At 38.9% G+C, this 19003-nt stretch overlaps 1 protein-coding gene across 2 annotated transcripts; it reads right to left on the minus strand.

The window, feature by feature from the left end:
* Positions 1-408: 408 nt before the first annotated feature.
* CCNJ (cyclin J) lies at positions 409-18671 on the minus strand. 2 transcript variants are annotated; one of them, XM_073240620.1, is made up of 6 exons: positions 18490-18671; positions 17747-17855; positions 11728-11938; positions 4330-4629; positions 4084-4207; positions 409-3463 (listed from the first exon to the last, which is right to left on the minus strand). In XM_073240620.1, the coding sequence occupies exons 2-6, from the start codon at positions 17813-17815 to the stop codon at positions 3052-3054; spliced, it is 1116 nt and encodes a 371-aa protein (XP_073096721.1). In that variant the 5' UTR covers positions 17816-17855; positions 18490-18671; the 3' UTR covers positions 409-3051. The 2 variants fall into 2 exon arrangements, with proteins under 2 accessions (XP_073096721.1, XP_017530450.1); XM_017674961.3 differs by having other exon boundaries at positions 4084-4243; positions 18490-18668.
* Between the last annotated feature and the right edge of the window lie 332 nt (positions 18672-19003).

The raw sequence follows: 19003 nt of genomic DNA on the forward strand, positions 1-19003 counted from the left end.
AAATGAATTATATTTATACTTGGGTGAACAGACCATTGTCACTTATTGTTCACCATTTCCCTCTAATACCCTTGATTATTTTGTGTCTCTACTTTTGAGATCAGTATTCAAATTTTCTGAAGCTCATGTTGTTTAATAAATTAGAAGCTGCAACTGCTAACATAATGACAACTGATTTTAAGCTCAAAGGCTAAAAGCTGTGTCCAACATAATTTTTTGGGCTGTGATGCTTAATATTTAATACATAATGAATGGACAAATATTTGCCACCACTATAAATAAATTCTACATCTGGCTGGTTCTTTAAGTAAAGTGTAATTATGATCCAAGTCTCACTTAACAATGACACAGTTCAGTGAAGCTGCAAGTACACATCAAATTTATATTTAAAACAGAACACCAAAACCATTTTACTGAAAACTAGTTTTATTTTAAAATGAAGTGCATAGCACTCATCTAATTCCATTGGTGTAGACTTTAGCACCATACTTGCTATTTGCAATTAATGTTATAACACATACATTTGGTTTGCAGTCTGTACTTGCGTAGTGTTTATTTAGTGGACTTTGGTAAAGCCCTTTATACATATTAACCTCTTCACAGTACACATTTAATGATGGTCCAGTAATCTCAAAAAAAAAAAAAAAAGACCTAAAGACTAATCAATAAATTAAAACAAAACAAAACCCACACAACTCCCCCCACCCCCCAAAGCTAGCAGTTGTGAGTTGTATTTATACTGAAACATAATGTTTTAAAAAATAGTTCTGGGTTGTCCAACCACCCCACCTTGGGTATGCAGCAATAGTAACCAATTAATTATTTTATTCTACCCCCCCCCCAAATTAATCCAGTGTTCTTTAGTTTTTTAAAATATAAACTGGGAAAGTGTTAGTAGAAGTGTTTTTAAAAGGCATATTCTATAACAAGGATGACATTTAGACCAATCAATAAAAGCATTTGATAAGACATTAAATTACCATAGGCACCAGTTGTTGTTTCAAGTTGGGATCTCTATCCCAGTATCTTACATTCATAGTATTACTGAGGTAGTTAAAATACTGAAAATTGGACACTAGGTGCTGGGTTCTGAATGTGAAAGATGTATTATTCTCTTTTGAACCCACTTCCCCCAAATAATTCAAGTTCTCTTGAGATGAGAAATACAAAAATCCAATTCGCAGCCTTCTGTAAGAGGAAAAGTGGTACTTTCAGAAAACAATTTTCATGCTTGAAAACTGCCATGACTGAGTGTTCTTACCTGAGTGGTTTTTTGTTCTACCTACCAGACTATAAGTCCACATCATGCCCTATGTACTCTAATTATAAAAGTTACCTTCTTTTAAAGAAAGGACATTCTCTTAAAGAATTCATGCTTGCAGAAACTATCTACCCACATTCATCCACTGGAGCCATCTGGATCAGTCCATTACTGTGTTGAGGCCCTTCCCTTACCAACAAAAGCCATTGGCTTGATTACTGAAGACTCCTGCTGCATACCCACCTCTTTGTAAGTTTGTCTTCAATGCATATTGTGGCAGTCACATACCTGCCATGCAGTTTCCCTTCTAACTCAAGTGCTATATTAAAAAAAAAACACAAAACGACACATCTTGCTAATTTTTAAATCAGAAAGCTTCCCTCCACCAAATCTCTCTTCTCCCACAGATAAGAGCACAATGTATACAGTTTCAGTTAGGATTTTTTCCCTTTTCCTTTTTAAGTTTATTCCCTCCAAATTCTTTACCCCAAAACTGCCCTTGCTAACAATTTATTATTGCTGTCTTCCCTTAGTACCAGTCAGTAAAATGTCCCAGGGCAGTTCTGGGGCCAATCTAATGAAAGTGGCTACTGAAATTTAGTAATCAGTACCTTTGCCAGCTTACAATGACTAGGTGGATTCAAAGCTGCTTATAAAACCTGTTTTCCACATAAAGAAGTGCTGCTCTAGAACAACCTGAGAACTACCCTGGCCACATTCCACTTCAAAATAAATCTATGGGACTTTATTGTAGTACTGACATTTTACAGTTATGCCTTTCCTTGGAAAAACATTATTTAAAGTAATATCAAATCTGAGTATAAATCACTGATTGCACTGAGAAATGCAAAGCCTCTATATGTATTATGAATGACAGGAACCACCTCTTCATTCATTCTAAGCTACCATTATGTTCTCATTTGAAAACACATCCTAGCAGGAGTATGTAACCTAAGTTATAAAGGTAGTTCACACTACAACATTCCCAAAACATGTTGCATTACAGTTAAGTGTTTCCAAGTAGTACAAATTCCCTGAGTTAAATGTGTTTTAATTCTAAAGATCTGAGGTTGATCACTTAGCGGAAAAAAACAACAAAAATTTGACCATGATTTTACTATAAGGAATCTACTCCACTCTTAATTTTAGTACATAAATCCAGATACCCATACTGTCTGTGATAAAAAGTTATAAAGAATTACCTAATTTTTTTTTTTTTTTACTGAGCAGATTGGCATAGTATAGCTATGAATTCATGAGTTTAAACTTACTCAAAAATTCATTTGTAAATCAAAAATGTAACTCAAAACTGCAGAATTAAAAAAGGACCTCTTCAAAAATTAATACTGTAATTTTCCTTCATAAAAAGAATGTTTGGCAAGTCCACAGATAAACATTAGTCTCTAACACAGAAGCCAACATCAAAAGCCTACCACAGCTCAAATCTCAAAATGGAAAATTGGAGTCTGTCCAAATTTCCTGTTGTATTGAACATTTTTGAAATATTTTTGAAATATTTGGACCATCAGCCAGGGCTGGAACATTTTTGTTATAGAGGAATTTGTCTTAACAGGATTTGACATACATACTGTTAAAAGTATTTGCAGAGTTCTCTCAGTCTTCCCAGGTACTCACAGTGAACTGAAAGGGATATTCAGTCTTCTTGCTGTTGATTTCTGAAGAGTTCTGATGCAACTTGAATCCCTTTTCTCTTAAGGAGCCATGTACAAAGAGCCCCCAGAGCTTCAAGTCACAAAACAGTCTGGGTCAGGTATTACCTTCGCATAAAATCACCTTTCAAAGCATGGAGTAATACAAGGGTAATGTTCGTTTATCTGGTAACTCCGGTTATAAGAAACATTCAGACAGGGTTTAACTTCTACTGGGATTGCCAGTGACATCCCAACACCAGTCTGCACATGCCCCAGGCCCTGAACACTAGTTTGGAAGCCAGCAGGACATGTCTGTAGTGTGTAAGATGAGGTGTGCGTGGTAGATACAATCTGCTGACAGCCCGGTTGTTCCAACACAGGATGGCGATACTGCAGTGCGGTCTGATGAGTCTGATGGAGATACTGAGGCTGCTGCCCATGAACTGGCCGCAAGGGCTGGGAGGGTGGCTGGAAGACACTTAGCTGTGCTGGCTGAGGTCCTGCCTGTCCTCTCTGTTTGTTTGCTTCTTTCACATCATTATCATGAGCGCTACAACATGCAAAGAAAGGACACTGTTAATTATGTTACTTGAGGAGAATTTACAAGGAAGTCATATACCACCCCCAACTCCTCAACAGCTGACTCCATGGACTGCCCCACTGCCTAGTCGTACAGTGATTGCAAGCGTAATTTCACCAACAGTGAGATCTCACTATTATTCTTCTAAAAGCTCCCTCCCTTGGTACAAACCTTGGAAACTGGCTGCTGATAGCTTTGAAGGCTATTTCCAGCTTGAGAGTAATAAGCACTTAAATTTGGCTGCCACTTTGGTGACATCCTGGTAGCCCCATAATTCAAAGATGCAGAAATGGAAAATGGAGAAAGATTTGCTTGGATTGATCTCAAGAGTTCTAGGCTTACACAAGAGCAGCTCCTTTCCTATCATGTACCCAGAATCATACCAGCAACGACAACCTCTTAACCAGATAGCCAAAATGGGCTCCCTTCTACCTAGTACTGCTCATACAGCAGCTTGCTTATGGCAGCAAGCAGCCGTCAGAGCAAATATCCTAAGAGTTCTGTGCTTTTGAGAAATTGTTTTTAGGGCTGCCTATACATGAAGAAAAATATTAATGAGAAATTACAAACATAGGAACAAAGAGGCTTACATCAATAGCCGTTCTATGCACTGCACTAAGAAATCCCAGGAGTAAGCAGTAAGACGATGCAGTCTTGTAGGCCACGTTGGAGAAAGACGAAGTATAATCCTTGAAGAAGCCACACATGCAGCAGCTACTAAAGAAGGTGCATAATTTAGAAAGGCATAATCTGTGGAGACATCAAAAATGAACTTAAGCAACAGAATACAAAGTCACAAACCCAAAAGTCACTTACTGGCATCCATAGCCACTAACCTTGCAAAGATACTTCCAGGAAGTAATCTGCATACTTGGCCATATAAAGTTTAGTTTTTTCCAAGCAAATCATTGGCCAACCATCATGAAGATCTGTTTCATGTACTGCTTCAGAGAGATAATACTCGATGAAATGGGCAGCTGTTGGAAGGCAGAGGTTCCACTGAAAGGTTTCTAATAATAATAGTTCCATATGTAGCAAATTTTGTTTTGTTAATACTAGATTCATATTAGTCATACAACCCAGGCTGTTGAGCTGCTCCAGCTTAGGCACACTATCTTCTTTTTCTTCAAATTTACCTTTTAAGAAAAGTCGGTGGGGGGAGAGAGAAAATATTAGGCAAGTAATTATCAGGTCTAGTCACTTAAATGGGATGCGCTGCCTTACTGCAAATATCTAGATCCAAAGACATTGCTTCCCCTGCTTTGGGCAGATACAGTTGTGCCAGAACTAGGGGGCTGTCCCATTTGCATGTTTTTCTTTCCCAGTGCTTCCATCCACCACCCATCACCCTCTCCTAAAAAAATGGGACATGTGTTTTGATCTATGTCCTGTTGTGTAATGAAAATAGTCATATGTGCCAATGAAAAGACAACACTCTCAAATCTCACCAGCTGATCCTTTTAGGAAATCTCTTTTTGGGGGAAGCTGGTTGTTGGTAGAAGAAAATGATTTTATTTTGGAATAGAAGTTTAAAGAATTTAATGTCTAGAGTTATCTGAAATCAAACATAGCTTAAGTTTTAAATGTTCTATGTTGGCATATTTTTGTCAATGACAGAGAAAGAAAGTGGGGGGAAAAACTGGGTGAGTATCTAACAAGCATTCTCAATCCACCAAAAAACCTCTCTCTCCTTTTCTGAATTTAAAACAAAAACCTAGCTAAGTCTGTTATAAAAAGAGAGGGGAAAATATTTTATATTCACTTTTGTATCTCCTTACTTAAAACAGAATAGTAGATGATCTGATGGATGAACTTCATCATTCAAAGGCATTAACTTCTTTTCAGGAAACACTCATCTGTATGTATGACTGGCGAAAAAAAGTCCCTTTCCAGCCCCAGAATAATTTTTCTATAGATTATGTACCATCTTACACTTTAACTTCCAAGCAAGCATTTTACTATATATAGGTCATTCATTTTCAGGATTTCTAGACTTATGGATGGAGAAAATTCAAACATTCAATTATGATTTTATTTTCCAGATGGAGCAATAGAACCAAAGAGTTGCCTTTAAATCTCTCTGGGTTTTTGTTCCATGGTGGTCCACAGAAAAAGGGAAATTATAACTAAAGCCTTCTACCTTCTAGTATTAATGTTCTATTTTTCATTAAGATTTAAAACAGTCACATTATATTGCAGTTATAGATTTCTCACAATAGTTTTTCCATTTATACTTGTTTAAAAATACAGTTGTTAGAATATGTTATAAATTACTGTATTCAAAATTTTTATTTTACTATTTTGATAACTATACAGCTGACCACTGAACAATGTGAGGGTTAGGGATGCCAACCCAGAGTCAAAAATCCATTTATAACTTTTGACTTCCCCAAAACTTAACCAATAATAGCTTACTGTTGACTGGAAGCCTTACTGATAACATAAATGGTTGACTAACACATATTATGTATATTACAATAAAATACACGACAGAAAATGGTTTTTCATATTGTTGCACATCTCCAAAAAATTTTCCTAACATATTTATTGAAAGAAATCTGCATGTAAGTGGACCTAAGCAGTTCAAACCTACATTCTTCAACGGTCAACTATCTGTGGTTTCCTTGGAAATCTTATTATATTATCCACTTAAAACCATTTTTTGGAGAAGAGCTAGAAAGACTACCAAAGCAGTAGAAACCAGGTGAGTTTTCCTGTGCAGTTTTCTCTGCCAGAAGAGGTGGGTTTACACCACACACCGAAGTTGCTACAACAAGTGGTACTGGTCAGGTTCACTCAGCCCAGATGTTCAGTGGGGTTTGTTCAAGCTGACCTGCTCTAGGGCTGGGGAAAAAATGCTGCTGACTCCCTCCCTTGGTCTTTTCTGACTACCTTCAGGATGAGGAACTGGGTTTCTAACTACCCTCGGGATGAGGATCTGGGGCAGAAGGTTTTGTCTCCTATGCCAGGAGACTCTATGCTCATGACTTTAAGAAGAGGTTAAGCCCGAAGAAGCTTAGAATTTCTTTCATGCTTCAGAAATTTTGTACTTCTTTAGACCTAAGCCACTCTTAAACATTGCTGCAGAAAGGAGATCTAAAAATCTTACACGATTCAGACTTTTCAAGAATCCAGATAGCCCTTCCCATTTCAAATCACATAAAGCTAAATTTCACAAGTTTTGCCAATAGCTTATTTGCAGTACAGCTGAAAGCACCAAAGTGGTCTTAATGACACAGTCATCTAGTATTATCACTACATAAAGATAAAGGAGAGGAACCCACTGTTCTCAGTATAACAGGAGTGGAATTCTTCAGAAAGAGAATGACCTAGGAATTTAGTTCAATCCCTCTGACAGAATCATTAAGACTTTCAAAGTGCCCCACCACCTGTGCAGCACAGGTAATACTGGCAGTATACACCAAAGGAATATTGTAGAAGTTGGGTTTATTTGTATCATGCTTGAGGTTCCTCTGAAGAAATTAATATGCCATAATTCACTGTTTAACTCAAGAATCAAGAATGTTTCCTATTATCTCCTTGAAACTTTCAACATAGAAAACAACTGTATATGTCCAGTTTCACAGCTCAAGCAACCAATACAGCAAGATTGGCCAATTCATTTAGAGTCAAATTAATCAATTCATTTAGGGTCAAATCAATGGAAGTGAAAAGGAAGACTTGCATTTGAATTCCCAAATCTGTATTTCTAGACCAAAGTACTGCACCAGATTATATGGGACCAACAACTACCAGAGAAGACTGACTTCTACATTATTAAGCATCTAAAGGGTTTCTATATTTATAAAATACTTGGCTACTACAATGTGAAAATACCTTTGCATCTAGATTTGCAAAGTCAATAACCTGCATACTGTGTAAATAACCATACTTGGGTTTTAATTCAGGTTTAAGTTTTCTGGAACCTTTTAATTATATATAATGATATAAATACTCAGATACCTGGATATTAAAAGATTTCAAAATGTGTGATAGTGTCAATGAGTACCTGCATTCATATCCCTAGTTTTTGTTGTGAATACTATGTGCATGGGTTTTAAATCTACTTATTCACAATACCATATACAGATCACAAAGATCAGTTTTCTTCAGCTGAAAGGAAATGCCAGAAGCTGTGTGATTATATTGATAAAGGCCCCAAACAGGAAATAAGGGCATAGGAAATTCACATCTGCTTCCCCCAAAATAAAGAATTGGAGGCCACAGAAACAAAGCATCAGGTTGTCTTTCCTTCATAGGAAGTATTCCACAAACAAGCACTTTCAAAGCTCGCGGTGAATAGCAGGCATGTGGTGGTAGGATAGGATGTCACTGTGAGCTCTGCCGAGCCAGTTTCTTCTTTTATTACTAAGTAGGAAAAAGGTCATCCTTAATACATGCTAAGAATTCTCAAATTTGTAAGACTAGCAATCTAAAAGAAAAATGGGTAAGAAACAGGAAGAGGCAATTTACAGGAAAAAAAAGTTTTAGTCTCAATAAAAATTGAGATGTAAATCAAATCAACTGTGAGATATGATTTTTCACCTATCAATGTCATAAAAAGCTTTGTCAACCCAGTATCGATAAGCAAGGAGAAACAAGCACTTGTCAAAAATGTGTACTACTGAAAGCCAATAATCTCACTTTTGGTTTCACCTTGACTCCAAGATCATTTCTTTGTTACACAAGACCATGAACAAATTATCAGAAGATTCATCTCCAAGAATGCTTCCATATTCTCCACAAGTTCAATGATGATCACAAGAAACCAAGGGGAGCATATCAAAGAGTTGGAATTTGAGAATTTTCCAGGACAAATCATTTTTTTCTGGAATGAGCCAAAACCTTAGGGCTAGGAAGCCAAACTAAAGAGTACAGAACAGCTTATGAAGGAACTAAACATTATGACACTAACTTTTATGGTTCTATTTTATATGTGCTTTTAGATCTATTACTCCAACTTGATCCTCACAAATTTGTAAGTACAAATATTTTTTTCATTGTATAGAGAAGTAACCTGAGACTCTAGAGTTGTTGAAAATCATACTGCTGACAAGAGATTCAAACATAGGCAATCCATCACTATAATCCCTGCTCTGAAACACTACACATCACTCTCCCCATCAGAGATAATCTGTAGGCCCTTTCTCCCTGCCTTTAACTGTGTAGATACTCAGGCAGCTGGATAATACACGTTAGTACCTTGATATACAAGGTGTGCTTTTCATGTGGTCAAATTATCCAAAGCCACCCAACATATTAGTAACTACAATAAAACTGTCACCCATTCCTCTCAGCTGTAGTCTGTTGTTCACAGGCTGCCCATTCCAAAGCAGGGAGCAGCTGGGGGACAGGAATGTACAGAGTTTAATCATTCTGTGAGGAGAGAAGCATTATTTGAATACAATTCATGATAACTAATCAAAGAGCTACCACTGATATCCAAACATAAGAACATACGTAAGAAACACCAAAATGCACTTCATAAATTTAAAATAAACATCAGGTATTGAGAACAGGCTACCAGTTTACAAGTATCCTCAAAATGCTGCTGTAGTAAAGTTACAGATGGAGGGAGGAAAGATTGTGGCTAGCCACTAATGGCCAGCTTCTCTGATTCCTTATCCTAGCACAGAGCTGACAGCTTGAACTCTTTGGACCAGTGCCTACTTGGAGGGACTGAGACCCGGGGGGGAGTACCTATCTCACACTTTCCCATTCTCCAGTGGAAAAGGAACAGTGGGAAAGCAATGCTTCTCTCTCAGGGAATGAGGGGTCAGGGGGTGTAAGCATAACAAAGGGGGGAGGCATCCGACTATTTCAATAATAGGCGATAAACAGTTCATATCTGAACCACAGCAAATACAAATCCTAAAGCCTAGTTCCTGGAAAATGAGCCAAAAATAACTACAGATTACCATATAGATTGGATCAAATAATCTTCAGTAAAATAAATTGATCATGAGCTTAAACTAACCATGTTAATTTAAAAACAAGAACAACTGAAATTCCATTCCAACTAACCTAAGATGGTGTACAAATAAAGTATCCTTTCCCCAAACTATGGAAACTGCAGGAACTTGGCACAAATACAAAGCACTGTGTGGTGGCCAGCATTCTTATTAGATTATTCAACTAGAACCCTAAGGGAATTTCCCCAGTTAACATGTAGTTTACAAGTATCTAGTTTAGTAACCCCTAATTCATTAAGTCACTAGTAAGTAAACTTTAGTCACAAAGATGAGTCTATGAATTGACTATGCATCACTCATAATTTCAGAGTCCATCAGGAGGAGTCTCCTACTGGCCCAAACTACACTTTCAGGCATTGAGCAAGTAAGGCCTGGTAGTGCCAAAAAGAGTGATGGCCATAGCAGGCAAAAGATTACTTTTCATTAATGATTCCAAGTTTTTAAAATAACCTTACATATCTGATTTCCAGTGTTTCTTGCTATAAACTGATCCTATAAGTTAACATTCTGTAGGGTAACAAGAAGTCATTCCATTTGTGGATTCTCACACATCTGATGTTTCAAGAATGGGCTTTTCAATCTTCTGCAAACTATTAAACCATAAAGGGCTTTGTAGCCAATGATGAAACACATGGAACAGTACATGTGATTGCTTATGAGGACGAAACCTTAATTACAGTTTAAATTAAGGGTTAATTACAAATGTACAAGCATTACCTCTCTGGCTTTCTGGGTGGGGGGAGAGGAGCAAAGGATCTGTGGATCTTAGAGGACAACAGATTAAAGGAGAAATGTAGATTTTCAGAAAATGGCATTCAGGTAAGAATTTAGCTGCAGGTGTGTGGGAATAAAGTTGGAAGATGAGATTGAGAAGGAGGCTGGGTTCAGATGCAAGGTTCTCAATGTTACATTAGGAGTTTCTACCTTAACCACAGATAGTGGGATTCACTGCTGGGGCTGTGTTTATATATATTCAGCCTGGTCCACAAAGGATTTGAAGTATGTTACAAAAAGACCTTCAAGGATACAAAGTAAGTTGTTGAGGTCATCAGATCAAAGAAAGAATAGGGGTAGGAAAAGAAAACCTGAGAAGAGATTAGAACCAGAAATGATACCACCACATACCTGCATTTGGTTGTAAGTTTCTCTGCAGTCAAAGCACAAAAGTGTTTTAGAAAGAACTCTGGCACCAAAGTGTAGGGGGAAAGTTCCATACACAGCAGCCACACTGAACTCCAAACCCTCAAGTGGGGGTCAGAGGTAAAGGCAATAGCTATTTCTATATACTACTTTGAAAATGGCTTAAATTTCTGTTGTAATGACATGAATAATATAAAAACTAAGGGTTTCACTTCAATATCAAATATAACCGTTTCATATTATTAAAAGAAAAACTCAATTCCAATTCCTTTACTCACTTTCCCTTTAGTTAGGGTACTAATACACACAGTGAAATGAGTTGAGAAAGGCACCCAAAGGGCCCAACAGTACATTCTGCACTGTGTTAACTAATATATCAGATTCTACCTTGCAGCCTACTACATAGTTACATCTACTGCCTAAGCAAAGGTTTTCACATCTGTAGTATTTGCATATCAACCTTCAGTTCATTAACTCATTATGTAGTCATTAGAAGGTATTTTAACAATACAAAGGTGTGGTCCCTTTCAGACAGAGCTTTTCAACCTCAGCTCCACTAACATTTTGGACCAGTCAGTTTTTTGGGGAGTAGAGGGACTTCTATCCTGTGCATTGTAGATATCTGGCAACACCTCAGGGCTCTACTCACTAGATGCTAGTAACATCCTCCAAGGTTGTGACAACAACCAAAACTATCTCCAAATGTTGTTAAGTATCCCTTTGAGGCAAAACTGCTCCTGGTTGAGAGCCACTGTTTTAAGACAATGGTACTCAACCAGAAAGGTACATCAGAATCACCTTAGGAACTCAGAAAAAGTTAAAAAATACCCAGGCTCCATGATGCAGATTCTGAGTCAGTACATCTGGAGTGGCCTAGACATCTCTGTATCATAATCTTCAGGATGAAGGGCTTAAAAATACATATGTTTTTAAAAGAGTCCAGAGTCACTTTTTAATGTCTGGTTAAAAATTACTGTGTCAAGAAGCACTTTCAACATAAACTTTCTGACACTAGTAAACTAGAATGAATAGAACATGGTGATAATTCCCTGAGTTCTAGATAAATTTATTTTATTACAAACAATAGAAATTTCCAGTCATATAGATCTGATTTGTACTTACTTGCCAGAAGCAGACAGGAAAGTGCAACTAAATGCAGCTGCTGGATAGAGATGTCATACCGATCCATAAACAAGTCCAGCAAATAGACAGCAAGATGTCGGGCAGAAGGGCAGAGTGTGAAGCGATTACTCACAATGGCAATCAAGTCAGCAAAATACCTTCTAAGACTCAGTTGTGGGGACTGGCCTTTGTAGGAAGGCAACTTCAGCTCCTAAATCAAGAGAAACAACATTTAGTCTAACATAAATAGGAGAAATACCCCCACAATGCAAAGGCAGTCCCCCCACCCCCAATATATTAGTGTTTTAAGTGCCTGAAACATTTTTCTTGAGTGAAACACAAAAATAAAAAAGTTGAGTGGAAGGATAATGAATGGCATTTAAAATTTTAAACCAAACTTCTCTCCTTATTTTTAACCACCTAGAATTATGATTCCTAGTGGCTGGAGGGCAGGGTGAATGAGGAATTATTGTTTAATGGATATGAAGTTTCAGTTTGAAAAGATGAAAAAGTTCTGAAGATAGACAGTGGTGATGGCAGCACAATGTGAACGTACCTAATGTCACTGAACTGTATACTTAAAATGGTTAAAATGGTAAATTTTATGTTGTGCACATTTTACCACACACACACTAAAATGAAGTTACATATAAATTTAACTTTGTAAGATATAAAATTTTAGATAAAACATTAGCCAGTATAATTTAGTAGCATAGCCAAAGAATACATCATCAATTGTAGTACATCCTGGGAATGCAAGGATGGTTTAATATTAGGAATTAATAAAAGTCAGAATAAAAATTCATACATAAATATGCAAAATCATCTTGACAGATGCCAAAACGGCATCTGGACAAAGGGGATGCTGGGAGAAATAACAAGAGATGTACATTTCTTTGATGAAGGAAGGGAGGTAAAAAGATCTCAAATGTAAGAGCCAGCATCTTATTTGGAGGTGAAACAATAGAAGGATTAGTATTCTAATGCCATCTATTAAAATATTATTTAACACTGTGAATACTAACCAATCCAAATTGAAAAGGGGAAAGAAAAGGTTTAATTATTGGAGAGAAGAATCAAAAGTCATTTTCAGGAACAAAATTACTATTTTTAAGATGATATAATTTGTACCCAAAAAATCCCATGAAAATCAACAAAAAATAAACAGTAACAATTCAGTAAGATGATTATTTATAAAATTAACATAAGTCAATAGCTTTTCCCTATACTAATACCTGGTTAGAAAACAGAAGATTCCATACACAGTAACTATAAAATTAAAACACCTAGAAATAAATTCATATGTGCCCACTATATGAAGATAACACTAAAATTCTGAAGAAGTATAGAATACATGGAAAGATGGTACTTTTTCTTGGATAGGAGAACCTATTTGATAACAATGGTATTTTAAATTGGGGAGAATAAATGAATTTAGTTAAGTGTTTCTGATACATAGGACATAGAAAAAACTTCTTTATTATTTACTCTTACTTATCAATAAGAAAAAGGCTACAAATATGAACAGACAGTTCACAGGAAAAATAAAATAAAGCCAAAGACATATAAAAAGATGCCTTATCTCATTTGAAATTAAAGGACTATACAGTTTTTGCTTACCAGGTTACATCTTACTAATTTTTGCTTATGCTATCAAGAGTGGAAATAGGAACTCCCATATATTATTGGTCAATTTGATGACTGATACAACCTTTTGGAGGGCAATTAGGTAATATAAAATTTTTTAAATATAGATTGCTTATACCCTTTAGCCTAGCAATACTAGGCCTAGGAATTTGCCCTACATATATATGGAGGTCCGTGGTAGCACTGTTTTTAATAACAAAATAATGGAATAAAAAAGCTTGATGTCCCACAACTTGGATTGACCTCCAGAGAATTATGAGTGAACAGAGCCAATCCAAAAGATCACGTACTATCTAATTACACTTATATAACATTCTTGGAATGACAACATTATAGAAACAAAGAACAAATTAGTAGCTGCTAGGGGCTAAGGGGAGGAATGAGGGTGGGAGAGAAGAGGATGCACCTATAAAAGGACAATGTGAGATCCCTGTGATGATAGAAAAGGCTGTTATCTTTACTCTATCGATGTCAACACCCTGGTTGTGATAACTGTGCTATAGTTTTGCAAGATGTTACCAAAGGGTATTGGGGGTCTCTCTCAATCATTGTAAGATTTCTTACAACTGCATGTGAATCTACAATTATCTCAAAATTAAAAGTGTACTAAAAAGAAAAAAAAAAGCTTGACATCCATCAACACGGAACTGATTATATAACTTTGGGAAAGCAATTCAGTGTGGACATTAAAATAAAGGGCAGTACACCTATATATGTTGATATGGAAGATTTGCTAAACTGAGTAAGGTTGGGGTGGGTGAAAGTATGGAACACTGAATATATATTATGACCTCTTGTATCAACAAAAAAAATTATTTGCAGATTACTAATTCATGGGTACTTTTCAGGAAAAAAAACACTAATGGTGGTACCTTAGGGGATTAGGGAATAGTGAGGGTTGGGGAAAGTTTACTTTAAACCTTATACCATCTGCAAATTTTTTAACCATATGCATGTATAACTTAAAATTTTTCAAAGACATTTTAAAAGAGTTACTTGTAGGACAGGCAAATGAGCCATTTAAAATTTTTGTATAAGTGAGGAAAGCATAAATAAACAAAAACCAGTGGCTTTTAGGCTAGCCTGGCTTTAAAGAGAAAAAAAATTAATTTCTCTAAATAAAGGGAACATGCTGATGTCTCACATAGCTCCTATGATTTTCTCCTTTGTCATTTCTGTAGATCTTTGTACATGTAGACATTGTAAATGAGTTACAATCTCAAACTTCACCTTTCTTTGCTGTCATCATGGGGCATTTATTGAGCATCTCCTATAGCAGACACCCAGCTAACCCCAGGGATAAAAGCTAGAAAACAAGTCTCAAACCTCTCTCTAGCAGGTGAACCAAAAGATAAATATTACTGGAATAGAGTAATCACAGCATATTATAGGAACACTGAACTGAGGAGGGAGATCCAACCCACCTCAAGGGTTATGGTGCTGGGGAAAAACAAAGCCAGGGTAGGCTTTCTGTAAAGGGGTATTAAAGAAGGTCTTTAAGACTCACTGGGAAAACAGCTGAAGAACGCTGGTGGATATTTTTTTTAACTATGTTAAGTTTACTAAATGAAGACAAAACAAAGGCAAGAATCCCAAGAGCTATGACTAGATTTTAATTGTTTAATAAAGTCTCTTTATATCGTTTTAAATTGTAAAGAACAAATGCTAACAAGGTAGCTGTCAAAATTGGTTCTCTTTGTCCAGGTACTGCAGTTATACAAGCATGAGAAAATAACCTATGCATCTCTCAACTTCCAAGTTTTTTCTGTCTATTCTTGATCCCCTAGAATTGAACACTTTTGTTCCCAATCCCTTCTCAGGATCCCATAGCACACAGAGACCTGAAAATGTCATCTCCATCTCCAGCCTCAAGTCCTTGTCAGCTCACCACCCCAAATACTAATGCTCTTCCCAGGATGGGAATAAAGGCACAGAAGGAATACTGACATGTGTAAGTACAACTCTGTGGGATAATTTCCTTCATATTTTTCACAAAACCAGCATTGTCCCCATCTATCATAAATGCTCCTGAAAATACTTCCTCAAGCACCCAAAGACACTAGGGTACATAGCAAAACAATGAGAAGAAAGAAGACACAGGGTATAAGAGGACAGCTGCTTTGTAGGGATTATTTTTGGGAGTGGGGGGAGTAATTATATTTTATAAACACAGTACGGCTGGTATTGGGGTTGAAGGAGATTTCCATTTGTTAATTTTTACTCCTAATGTGTACAATGCTATTCACACCAATTATTCCTCCACAAACTTTGGGCCTAAACCTAGAGCACCGTCCACAGTGTCTAAATAGCAACTACCCAAAGACCTAAATTCAGATGCTCTGAATTATGAGATTAGACTCCATAAAGGCAGGGATCATGTCTCATTCATTATTACCACTCACACCTGGCATCACACTTTGTACATTGAAGGTACTCAAATTATGTTGAAAAAATAAATAAGCTGTAACTGTTCAACTAATTCACCTAATTAATAGCTGGAATTAACATATTTTCTGTAAGAAACATTTTAAACTTTCCTTGACTCCAGTGTATGACAAACAGCAGTCTCTCTCCAGTTTCACAAGGTTCAAGTATAAATAATTAAAATAAGTTCTTTACAAAGTACAGCCATGGTTCAAATGTGGCTTACACAATGTTTAAAGGTAAAGACAACCCAAGGTAGCATGACATAGTTGTCCCAAGGTAACTTTCAGTGGCATTCCTTCAGCCCCTGCCCTATCTCATCCTCTGACAGTTCATAAGCAACTTTCATATAAGGTTGTGTCCTATTCCTTCGATCCTCCCTAAAACCTAATACACAAAAGCATTCAGTAAATCTGCTGAGGGAGAAAAAAAATCCACTTCCAACCTCAACTGACAAAATTAATTCAAGTAATCACTCAGGATTAAAATTACATAAAATATAAGACTCAAAAACCATGGAAATCACCAAGAAAAATCTTTTAAGTTTTATGTCATTGAAAAAAATAAACGTATCACATTAACATCAAATAGTTGATGTCACCACATACTAGAGGGATAAAAAGCTGTCACTTAGAAAAGAACATTTAAAACTAAAAGGACATCTGCAAAAAAAAAAACAAAACAAACCCAAAACCAAAGTAATCTGAACAATTTTCAAAGTGGAAAACCTGCAACTCCCTTAACATTCCTGAAACCATTCCACAGTTGAAACTTTTCTGTAGTATAATCCACCTCGTAGGGGGCTGAGTTGTATTTAGGTGTCTCAGAGACTGAAATGTCAGAATTAGTAAGTAGCATTAAGAAACTCAAACCTTAGAAAAGGGTACAGTTGTAACATTTTAAGCCAGAATTAGGTGTTCTAATCTATTTAACCTGGTTATCAGATACAAGTTCTTTATCATCGCAGGATCTCTCAACTCTAACAGTCAGCACCCTTTTTATTAAAGACTCAGCTGTTTTGCCTCTTTCTCATTTCCTATACATAATGCACGACAGGCTTGCTCTTTATGGTCAAAATGAGTCAAGTTAAGAGATAACTTTGGATCTGGTCTCTCCGATTTATCAGAAGAGGCAGAGCTGAGATGTGACATACAGAATGTGACATAGAGTAAAACTGTTACTTAAAAGCAACAACACGAAGACTTTGCATCGTGTGGGGGAAGGGTATTTCCCTCCAACATCTATTAAGTATAGGTCTACTTCCTGCCTTTGATAGCAGCTGGAAAAAGCAGCTAACTCCTCCTACCTTAAGGCTTTGTGAACAGCCTGAATCTTGTAGTCTAAGGAGTAGACAAAGTAACAATTACCAATTTTTTAGTGCTTCCTATATGCCAAGCACTATTGTAAGCACCCGTACAATATTAACCCATTGAATCCTCACAATCACCCATAAGACGCATTCTATCATGATTATTATTATTCATTTCACAAATGAGGAAACTGGGAAACAGAAGATGAAGTAGCTTGTCCGAAGTCTCACAGCAAGTTGATGGAAAGTCTGGGGAGTTATCTACAAATGTGACATAACAGCTGAATGCAACGGCAACTATGTAAGTATTGCTCTGCCCAATAAAAATTAAAAGCGCACGTTATCTTTTCAAATACAATACCACATCCATATTCAACCTGGAAACAAGAACATCAGAATGTCCCTTTACATCTTCCACTCCAACTACCACACCCCTCCGCCTCATTTAAATTGCAGGTTCTTCTGATACATCCCAGGGAAGAAGCCAAGAGGTCATTAACCTGGAGCAAATTAGCAAACTCGCCTTTTCTGGTCTGGAAACCAGTGGTTAAAAAAACTGACGGGTCTTCCCGGGGGGGTGCCCAGAGCCATACTAACTGGCACAAAACACCGAATGGAAAAGTCGGGCTTCTGGGTTACCTTGTACCGAAGCGCTTGATGAATATCCGCAGCCAGCTGTCCCCGCCACCACTGACCCTCCAGCTCCATGGGACCGGGCGGCGGCCGGGGCAAACGCGGCAACTTCAGTCTGTAAGACACATCCAGGGCGCGGTCACGGCCAGCTCTCTCCACACGACTCCGCGCCCCCTTCCCGGGGGCTGTGCCCTTAGGCCACCCTGGTGGCTGTTCATCTTCACCAGACTTGTCCATGCCAGCTCCCTGACGCCACACGTTAAGGCCGCGCTACCCGGCCAGGAGAGGCTGGCTTAAAATTTTGAGAACTGCCGGGCTCATGCCAGGCAAAAGGGGACTAACTTGGGCCAAGTTCCCAGGGCGCGGACCGGGGTGCGTGCTCGGGAAAGCTGGAAGGGGAGGCCCGGCTGCGGGCTCCCCGCGTCCAGAATTCGAATTCTCCCGCCGGCTCTGAGGAGCGGAGAGACTTGACATCAGTCACAGTCCCTGAGGTGAAAACCTCCCGCGGAGAAACCCGGGGACGAAAGGCCGCCCGCCTCTGGATACCCGCTGCCGACGGTCGGGCGCTCCCGCCCGCCCGGGAGCCTCCCCGCGGCCCGGCACGGCGCGCACCCAGGCTGCCGCCTCCTAGTGTGGAGGAGCGTATAGGGTCGCGCGGCCCCAGAAGAGCGAACAAAAGGCCGGGCAGGGCGGTTCCAGTGCCCCGCGCCCAGCCCAGGCCTTCCGATCCCCACAGAGGCCTCCCTTACCCGGAACCGCGGCCCTCACAGCCCCAGCCCCGCCGATGTGCGGGGGACGCCAGCCCCGCTCATGCTGCGGACAGTCGGCCGCGAAGCGCCGGCCTCAGCTCGGGCCCAGCGCCGGTGCGCTCGCGCCGCCCATTGTTAAAGGACCGGCAGGCGGCTCCGCGTACAAAGCCAGCGCGGGGGCACATGCGGCCCCGTCGCTGCCAATCTCATCTCGCGATACAACCGGATCACCCGAGCCGTCCAATCCGCGGTCGGGCCGGGTCCAGGTGCAGCGCCCGGCGGCGGCGGCTCTGCGTCCCCAGCCCGGCCTGGGCAGCATCCGTGAACCGGCCGGCGTGACCCCAGGGACCGCGTTGCGGAAGCGCTCCGCCACCACCTACCGCTAAGCCGGTCTAAGGGGCGGACAGAGGTCGGATGGGATCGCCGGAGAAATTAAAATGTTGATCGCCATTACAGTAGCCAATCCGGTCGTGCCGCTCACCTGCTCAGAGCCTTCGAGGGCTCCCCGTTGCCT

This window comes from Manis javanica, chromosome 7 (assembly GCF_040802235.1).
Source record: "Manis javanica isolate MJ-LG chromosome 7, MJ_LKY, whole genome shotgun sequence".
NCBI lineage: Eukaryota > Metazoa > Chordata > Mammalia > Pholidota > Manidae > Manis > Manis javanica.

Bases quoted from the DNA above. Each gene is read 5' to 3' on its own strand.
- CCNJ (XM_017674961.3), bottom strand. From the start codon at position 17,815: ATGGAGCTGGAGGGTCAGTGGTGGCGGGGACAGCTGGCTGCGGATATT. The intron at 4,630-11,727 runs GTAAGTACAAAT...TTTTCTTAAAAG, and splicing joins TTCCTGTCTGCTTCTGGCAA to GTAAATTTGAAGAAAAAGAA. The intron at 3,464-4,083 runs GTAAGCCTCTTT...TGCATGTTGTAG, and splicing joins TGCATAGAACGGCTATTGAT to CGCTCATGATAATGATGTGA.